The sequence below is a fragment of the Pseudophryne corroboree genome, chromosome 3, assembly GCF_028390025.1.
Source record: "Pseudophryne corroboree isolate aPseCor3 chromosome 3, aPseCor3.hap2, whole genome shotgun sequence".
NCBI lineage: Eukaryota > Metazoa > Chordata > Amphibia > Anura > Myobatrachidae > Pseudophryne > Pseudophryne corroboree.
The window spans coordinates 347,481,153-347,490,859 of NC_086446.1; the positions used below are offsets into that span (position 1 = coordinate 347,481,153).

The 9,707-nt window shown below is 43.4% G+C and overlaps 1 protein-coding gene across 1 annotated transcript in view; it reads right to left on the minus strand.

The window, feature by feature from the left end:
* STAC2 (SH3 and cysteine rich domain 2) overlaps positions 1 to 8,626 on the minus strand; it is a 70,638-nt gene extending 62,012 nt beyond the window's left edge. Inside the window, exon 1 of the mRNA XM_063959721.1 lies at positions 7,594 to 8,626. Within this exon, the coding sequence (XP_063815791.1) occupies positions 7,594 to 7,686 (93 nt within the window). The 5' untranslated portion in view covers positions 7,687 to 8,626. The remainder of the gene's footprint in view (positions 1 to 7,593) is intronic.
* Between the last annotated feature and the right edge of the window lie 1,081 nt (positions 8,627 to 9,707).

A 9,707-nucleotide genomic window follows, 5' to 3' on the forward strand; every position in this document is an offset into this window, starting at 1 on the left:
AACCACTCACACAATTATGATTGGAGGTAATACTCCATATAATAAAAATATTGCACGCCACGAGGGTGTGCAAGGGTTAAGCGGGCGTAGCGCCTTACGACGGTGTGAAGAGCTCCCGGCCGTGCGCGATGAATCACCTAGTTTGATATAATCTTACTACAGCAACTTTCTCATGCAGTATCTGGGGCTGATCAGGAACAGCATTTTTGCTCACCTCCAGGGATTATTTATTTATTTATTATCCTTTATTTATATGGCGCCACAAGGGTTCCGCAGCGCCCAATTACAGAGTACATAAATAATCAAACAGGAAAACAGCAACTTACAGTTGATGACAGTATAGGACAAGTACAGGGTACATGAACATAGTTACATCAGCAGATGACACTGGAATAAGTATCAGGTGGCAGAAGACTGCTGTATTTGGTGTAGTTGAAGATTATTAAAGTAAGAAAGGATAAGCACATGAGGGAAGAGGGCCCTGCTCGTGAGAGCTTACATTATAAAGGGGAGGGGTAGACAGACAGGATTGACACAGATGGGGTACATAGATAGCATAGAACAGAGGGTTAGGATGAGATTTGGCTGGGTTTGGTGAAGAAGTGGGTCTTGAGAGCCCGTTTGAAGTTTTGTAGAGAGGTGGAGAGTCTGAGGGGGAGAGGTAGGGAATTCCAGAGAAGTGGTGCAGCACGTGAAAAATCTTGGAGGTAGGAGTGGGAGGAAGTAATCCGTAGGCAGGAGAGTCGGCGTACATTAGCAGAGCGAAGAGGACGGGTGGGAGTGTAAAGGGAGATAAGGTCAGAGATGTAGATGGGAGAGGAATGGGTGAGGGCTTTGTAAGCGAGTGTGAGAAGCTTGAAATGAATTCTGAAAGGGAAGGGGAGCCAGTGAAGGTCTAGTAAGAGAGGAGAGGTGGACGTAGTGCCTTTGGTGAGGAAGATGAGCCGGGCATCAGCATTGAGGATAGATTGGAGTGGAGAGAGGTATTTGTCAGGAATGCCAATCAGGAGGAGATTACAGTAGTCCAGTCTGGAGATGACCAGTGAGTGGATAAGAGTCTTAGTAGCATCCTAGGTCAGAAAGGGTCTGATCCTGGAAATATTTTTTAGATGAAAACGGCAGGTTTGTGAGAGGTGCTGAATGTGTGGTTTGAAGGAGAGGGAGGAGTCAAGGATTACTCCAAGACAGCGCACTTGGGGGCTAGACGAGATAGTAGTGCCATCAATAGATAATGAGATAGTAGGAGGTGAGGTTATGCGGGAGGGAGGGAAGATGATCAGCTCGGTCTTAGACATGTTAAGTTTAAGAAAGCGCTGGGACATCCAGGAAGAGGTAGCAGAGAGACAATTGGAGATACGAGTGAGGAGAGCAGGGGAGAGGTCTGGAGAGGAAAGATAGATTTGGGTGTCATCAGCATAGAGATGATATTGGAAACCAAAAGAACTAATGAGCTTACCTAGTGAGGACGTATAGAGAGAGAAGAGAAGAGGACCAAGGACAGAACCTTGGGGTACCCCTACAGTTAGTGGAAGAGAGGGGGAGGTGGAGTCATGAGAGGAGACAGAGAATGAATGGTCAGAAAGGTAGGAGGACAGCCAAGAGAGGGCAGTGTCACGCAGACCAATGGAGTGAAGGATTTGCAGCAGGAGAGGATGGTCCACAGTTTCAAAAGCAGCAGAGAGATCAAGTAGAATAAGTAAAGAGTAGTGTCCCTTAGATTTAGCAGCATGGAGGTCATTGCATACTTTTGTAAGGGCAGTTTCAGTGGAGTGGAGAGGACGGAAGCCAGACTGGAATGGGTCAAGCAGTGAGTGTGAGGAAAGAAAGGAAGTAAGGCGGTTGTAGACAATACGCTCAAGGAGTTTGGAGGCAAAAGGGAGGAGAGAGATGGGTCGGTAGTTGGAGAGAGTGTTTGGATCAAGGGTAGGTTTTTTAAGAATAGGAGAGATGAGTGCATGCTTGAAGGCAGAGGGGACAGTGCCTGATGAGAAGGAGAGATTGAGAAGGTGAGAAAGATGGGAACAAGCAGAAGGAGAGAGGTAGTGGAGGAGGCTGGAGGGGATAGGGTCAAGTGGTGAGGGGACAGGAATGAATGAGGGCCATGATTTCCTCTCCAGATGCATGGGAGAAAGATGTCAGAGTAGGTGCGAGGGATGGGGAGGGTTGGTAAGGGATGGGAGAAGGCTGATTACTGATGGACTGGTGTGATGTGATGTCCTGACGTATGGAGTCAATTTTGGATGTGAAGTAAGTGGCAAAGTCAAGAGCAGAGAGTGAGGAAGGGAGACGAGGTGGAGGTGGGCAGAGGAGTGAGTTGAGAGTGGCAAAGAGGCGCCGGGGGTTGGAAGACTGGGAGGAGATGAGGTTCTTGAAGTATGACTGTTTAGCAAGAGAAAGGGCAGCACTGAAGGATGAGAGCATAAGTTTGAAATGGAGAAAGTCTGCCTTAGAGCGTGATTTCCTCCAGTGTCGCTCAGCAGTACGTGAGCATTTTTGCAGATATCTGGTGCATTTGGTTTGCCAGGGTTGAGGTGTTAATTTGCAAGGGTGAATAGTGGTTGGTGGAGCAACAGAGTCAAGAGCAGAAGTAAGGGATGCATTGTATGTGGAAGTGGCTTGTTCAGGGCATGAGAGAGAGAGAATAGGAGAGAGAAGTGAGTCAAACAGGGAGGAAAGGAATGTGGTTTCAATAGCTTCAATGTTACGCTTAGTGATGGTAGCCTTAGGAGGTAGAGATGGGGAAGTCGAGAGAGATAGGTTAAAGGAGAGCAGGTGGTGGTCAGAGAGGGGAAATGGGGAGTTGGAGAAATCAGAAATATCACAGCGGTGAGTGAAGACCAGATCCAGTGAGCTCCCATTCACATGGGAGGGTGAGGAGGTCCACTGGGAGAGACCAAGTGAAGAGGTGAGGTTAAGGAGTTTAGAGGCAGAGGATCGTGTGGGGATGTCAATAGGGATGTTGAAATCGCCTAGGATAATGGAGGGAATGTCAGAAGAGTGGAAGTGAGGAAGCCAGGAAGCAAAGTTGTCGATGAATTTGGAAGCAGTGCCAGGGGGGGCGGTAAATAACAGCTACTCTAAGATGGACTGGTTGGAAGAGGCGTATAGCATGGACCTCTAATGTAGAGAATGTAAGGGACGGGTCTGGTGGTATGAGTTGGTAGGAGTAGGTAGAAGGTAAAAGGACCCCAACACCACCCCCATGGCGACCCCCAGGTCGGGGTGTGTGTGTGAATGTGAGGCCCCCAGCAGAGAGAGCAGCAGGAGAAGTAGTGTCAGAGGGCGTAATCCAAGTTTCAGTAATGGCTAGTAGGCGTAGGGAGTTGGAAATGAAAAGGTCATGAGTGGGGACCAGTTTGTTACAAACAGATCTGGCATTCCAGAGGGCACAGGATAGGGGGTATGAGTTTGTGGGAGAGATGTGAATGAGATTATCAGGGTTGCTGTAGCGATGAGGTGAGATTAACTTTGAGGGCAGGGATGATGAGAGAGTAGTGATGGTGCGGGTGCTTGAGCTAGGAGGGGAAACTGCAGGAGGTGGGCAGGGAGGGAGGTCAGTGTGATGTGGATGGGAGTGTGGGGAGGTGACAGGGAAGGGAGAGAGGGAGCAGGGCTGAGTTGTGGGGTAGCAGGACCATGGGGCAGAGGTGAATGAAAGTGGGGTAACAGGAAAGGAGGGGGAAGGAAACAGAGGGATGGAGGGGAGACAGAGGAGGAGTTGTAGGAGACTAGGGTGGAAGGAAAAAGATACATTATTAGGTTGACACTGAGTGATGTGGGGAGTATAAGAAAGCCTTGACATAGTGTTAAGTAGGTAAATAGGTTGAGGGAAAGTGGAAGTAGGAGAGGAGACTGTAAAGGAATCAGAGCAGAAGAATTGCAGAAATGCAGGTGAGAAAAGCAGTGTAGGCTCAATGGGTGTAGATTTGGTATGAAATAAGTCAAAAGCGTAGATAAAGTGGGTGCAGAAATGGATTTGGGCTGTAACAAATGAAAGGATTGTGAGAGGGTTAAGCAGCAATGGTAATTCTGTTTGTTTGTTTTTTAAGTGTTTGTAGATGAGAAGATGAACTCACAATTGTCCCAAAGAAGATCTTTGTGATCCTGATTATGGATGGAAACTTGATCTTACATATGTTTCTTTCTGCAAATGGGTTGCATAGTGTTCACAGAGTGAAAGATATCTCTCTATGTGGAATAACCCAGACTTTTCATTGGGTATAACTTTTCTAATTCTATCAATACCTTCAGTTCAGCACTTTTATTCTACAGTATACATATCAGCTCAACCTTTGCTGTGGCCCTGTGCCTCTTCTATTGTAGTACAAAAAAGCTGATCTCCACTATGTACAATTGCCTAGTACCTAACTTAATGCATATAGAGACTCTCAAAGCTAAATGGGAACTAAATGGGATATTTATATTAAAGAAATGTCTATGAGAACTGCTACTTACCACTGACATTTAGTTCTCACCAGTTTACATTGCTTCTAACCTTTGCTGGAGATGCTGTGGCCAGATAGTCACCTTTAAACGGGTGTAGTATGGTATGCCGGCGGTCGGGCTCCCGGCGACCAGCATACCGGCGCCGGGAGCCCGACTTCCGGCATACCGACAGTGTATGCGCTCGCCACGCTGCGGGCACGGTGGCGCGCTACGCACGCCACGCTATTTTATTCTCCCTCCAGGGGGATCGTGGACCCCCACAAGGGAGAATAAGTTTCGGTATGCCGGCTGTCGGGAATCCGGCGCCGGTATACTGTGCGCCGGGATCCCGACAGCCGGCATACTGAAGACCACCCCCTTTAAACATATATGTTTAATATTCAAAGGAAGAGAACCCTGGACACAGATACCAAAGTAATCTTGGTTGTAAAGTTGAAAGTAATTTTTAATCATTCAAATTGACTACTGCTATAGGATATGCAAAAAAAAAAAAGATTTTTTTCACTGGGCATTCAGAATTTTACTGCATGCAAAAGATGCTACAGCAATGCCAATTGCACTTGGTTTGTCCTTTGCTGTATTAAATCAGATGTGGAATAAAAAGATTTTAATATTTTTAACTATTATATAGAGCTAGCATATATCCCAGATTTACAGAGAATGTTTAATCATTCACAGGAGCACTTGCCACGGTTAGTCATACAGTCTAACAAACACTAACATTAGCCTACCAGCATGTTTTGAGACTGTGGCAGGAAAAGATAACTCACAGCGGAAACCCACACAAACTCTCCACACAGATAGTACCCTGATCTAAAATAATTCTGTGATGCAGCAGTGCTAACCACCGTGACACCCTTCAGTTGATGCATAGGGTATCATCAAGATTAGTGGAAGAATAGAGCACCACAAAAAATGTGAATCTACTTTGTCCAACAAGTACATTTTAAGGCGCATGCCCTCTTTCAGGTCCTTGCACCTATTTGTGCATATTTGCATGAAAATGTTATACATTGAAACATCACTAATCGAACCTTCTACCTCCGCTCCCTTTCATATATATTTAACCAGTTTTGTAGAGTAATATCATCAGAACATCATTACTTACATGTATTACTTTTGTGTGTCATAATGTTTTATCATTTTGGTTATAGTGTGTTTAGGAAGTGCTTTTTAAAATTGCACATTGAAAAGATTGGGTTAGATGGTCTCTGCCACCACCAAGGGAGGAAGAATAGGTAAGTTCTGGTATTGTAGGTTTATGGGAACCATGGACATACTTAGTGAAATTGGGTTGTTTGTACTGATAAAAAATGTGGATGTTTTGGGTAAAGAAGGAGTACAAGCAGTGACTGAAGAAGAGTAAATGTGTTAAGTGAAGTTGGGTTGCATATAATGAATAAAGGTATGGGTGTGTGTGTGTGTGTGTGTGTGTGTGTGTGTGTGTGTGTGTGTGTGTGTGTGTGTGTGTATGAAGGTGAGACACTGATAATAAAGGAAGATAAGGACAGTACATTTTGGATAAGGTTGAGTTGTTTATAAAGATGAGATGTATATAGGTGGAGGAAGTTGGGGTAATAGTGAAGGAAGTAGATAATGTTGGAAACATGATTTGATGGGAAATCATTTTTGAAAGTTTGGATGTTGATAACATGTCTGTGCAGCTAATGGAAGAAAAATAGGCAGACAATATGGGGTCGGAATTCTATTGTTTTCTTGCGCCCGATCACCTGTCTAAAATGATGGGAGAACAGGGGGTGATATTCAATTGACTCCCTCATATCGCGTATATTGCACAAATATCAGTCGAGTTTAGCACGTGAAGAGTCAAAACCGGCCTAAAGTCATGGGCGCAATCACAGAAAGTACAATTTGGGTGCACAAGCGGGTCACTTTTAGCACATTTCAGCTCACCATCCCCGGTGGTAGCGAGCTAAAAATGATGAAATTGTGCCCGTCGACAGAAACAATTGAATAGCTGTCTGGCGGGCATGATCGGGGGTGGGAAGAATTCAATTCCACCCTATTTATATACATGTTGGATTTTAATAGTGGCCATTCCAACTTTGCCTTTCACCAATATATTGATTAATATTTTATGAATATATTTATAATATGTCTACTAAAAATGTGTTATATGTCTTACTGTGGAAAAAATACCACTGCTTTGCAAAAAGGAGCGAGCGCAATAGCTTCTGCAGCACATCACTACAGATTTAGTCATATGAGAATCAGTAAATCTAGCCAAGAGGGAGGATTACTGGGACCCATAATCCCCCTGCAATTGCTTTGCCTATGCTGTGGTTATGATGTATGTAGTATTTTGACAACATTGTTAGCTATGTATAGAAGTGCTGTTTCTGTAAAATGGAAAGAATGTTCTTCATGTGTAAAACAAAAACTGTTCATGTTGTGATGCTTTATAAAGTTACTAAATTAAGTAACAATTATGTCAGTAAACAAAAGGGTGAGTTAGAATAACATCTGCTCACATATATAGAGAATATACCTGACAAGGCAAAATACCTGACAAGGCAAGTCCATATGCAGTGAAGACATACATAACTGGATTAGTCAGAAACATAATGAGATAACTGTATAAGATTCAGTTATTGCTTTGGATAAAACTCACAAAATCAGGGATGGCATGAAATGAATGTGGTTAGGGTATGTGTAAAGTAGGTCAGGCAGCTGGCTAACTGGACCCTCCTGGAGATAGTAAAATGAGCAGAAGTAGAGATTTGACTAATGTGAGATAAGTGATCTGGGAATATTGGTACGCCAGGACATAGATTAGATCATTTTGATGTACAAGCAAGCCAAAGGGTTGAAAAACTGAAGACAAGAGATTACATGGATACTTGTGCTAATATTTCATAAATGGGATTTATAGAAACTGTCCTGATAATCCTTGCTGATCTTCTTGGTGAGGACTTGTCATGACCATTTCGGAATGAGATCTTTATACTGATTTATGCTTTAGTATTTTTAGTTCTTGGTCTATCTATCTATCTATCTATCTATCTATCTATCTATCTATCTATCTATCTCTCTACCATGCATATTTGTGAGTATTGTTAAAGTTCTAGAATGTAAATGGGATATGAATGAGGTTTGGGTAGATGGTGTTTTATGTTTCAAGGATACCTTGCTCTCTGGAAGTCCACACCCTCCGCTGCTGCTGGTCACTGGTAGTCGCTGCTCCGAATTTTGTGGATCAATTTCTGTTATTTCTGTCATGTTCTCCAATGAGTTCACCAATCAGCCAAGTGGTGTAGCAATGTGGTACTTTGCTATTAATTATTTACAGTGTAATCTAATACTGTTCAAGAGATACCTTGGTAAATGATGCTATGTGTTACTACGTGGCATGTGATGTCACCTGCTATGATGTGTAGTGTGTTGACATTCTTCTCGTTGAACGTTCATGGGCTTCTTATTGCACAGATTCTTCTATTCTTCCGCAAACACAAAAGCCTCAGGGTATGCCGTCTCTTCCTCGTATAGAATACTCTTCATGGACTATTCTTTATGTGACACAGACACCTGCATACCAGGTCCACCTGACCACTCTCCTTGTATGGTGTCTGGTGTTTCTTCCTGTGGTCACACTCTGTAAACTGCAGCACTTGTCCTGGTGGATAGCAGACTCCTAGCGTAGTCTCAGCGCAGTCACAGCAGTGCCTCTTCTGTTTGTAACATTCTTACTATATAGGTCCTCTCTTTGTAGCTTCAGGATGTAACAATTTGCAGCAGCTGCAGTCTCTATTCTCCCTTGCCACTGTCTCTTTTACTCTTTCCTTCTTCCTCCACTGCAATCTATCTTTCTCCCTCCCTCCCCTACTCCCCCCTCCTCTCTGCTGCAGACTCTATATCTCTCCTCTGTTCTCCCTGCTGCAGTCTGTCTATCCCATTCTCTGTCACTGCAGCAGATCCCTTCTTTCTCCCGGTATCCTACCTATCAATCTCTTTCTCCCTCTACCACTTCAGTATTGTCTTATCTATTGTTAACAAAGAGGAAAAAAAATATTTTTCTGCAGTACTATTGTAGTTTTCTCTCTGACTGCCACTCTGTGTTTGTCACCTAGACTGTTACTCAATCATTTCCCATGCCCCTAATCTCTTGCTTTTCCCTGCAGTTCTTGTGGTATCTCTCTATTCCTATCTACTCCTATATTTCTGTCACAACCCCATTGTCTGTCCCCCCCCCCCACCCCCCTTTACTGATTGTCCTCTCCTAGCCCCACCCATGACATTCCTCCTCTGCCTTTTGATATGCTAATTGATCACCACACCCATCTTTCTGATTGGGTCCAAAATGAGGGCAGGGTTTTGTATCAGTGAAATGTGGCTGCCAGTAAGAGTAGTTACATGAGGTAACTTTCCTTAATTATGCTTTATAAAAAATGCTAACATATTACAGTGTTTTCTAGAAAATGTTCCTGCTTAGATCTTTACCATCAGGTCCTGCCCTAAATATTTTCTGTACAGCACTGCATAATATAAAAAGAAAGAAAGAAAGAAAGAAAGAACAAGCGTGAGAGAGAGGAAGAGAGAAAGAAAGAAAGAAAGAGAAAGAAAGAAAAAAAGAAAGAAAGAAAGAAAGAAAGAAAGAGCACAGGCTCCTTTAATATTTGCATATTACTCCTGTTATCTAGCTGCTTTTCTTTAACCAGGGGAGAAATAAAAACATAGCTGTGTGTGTGTGTGTGTGTGTGTGTGTGTGTGTGTGTGTGTGTGTGTGTGTGTGTGTGAGTGTGTGTGTGTGTGTGTGTGTGTGTGTGTGTGTGTGTGTGTGTGTGTGTGCGTATAAATACTGTGCAAAAGTTTTAGGCAGGTGTGGAAAAAATGCTGTAAAGTAGGAATTCTTAAAAAAAAATAGGAGTGATAACCGTTTATTTTTATAAATGAAACTGTAAAATGAATAAACAGAAGAAAAATATAGATCTAATCAATATTTGGTGTGTCCACCCTTTGCCTTCAAAACAGTGTCAATCCTTCTAGGTACACTTGCACACCGTTTTTCAAGGAACTCAGCAGGTTGGTTGTTCCAGACAACTTGGAGAACTAACCACAGATCTCCTGGATGTAGATTTACTGAAATCCATCTGTTTCTTCATATAATCCCAGACAGTCTTGATGATGTTGAAATCACAGCTCTGTGGTGGCCATATCATCTCTTCCAGGACCCCTTGTTCTTCTTTACACTGAAGATAGTTCTTGATGACATTGGCTGTATGTTTGGGGATGTTGTCCTGCTG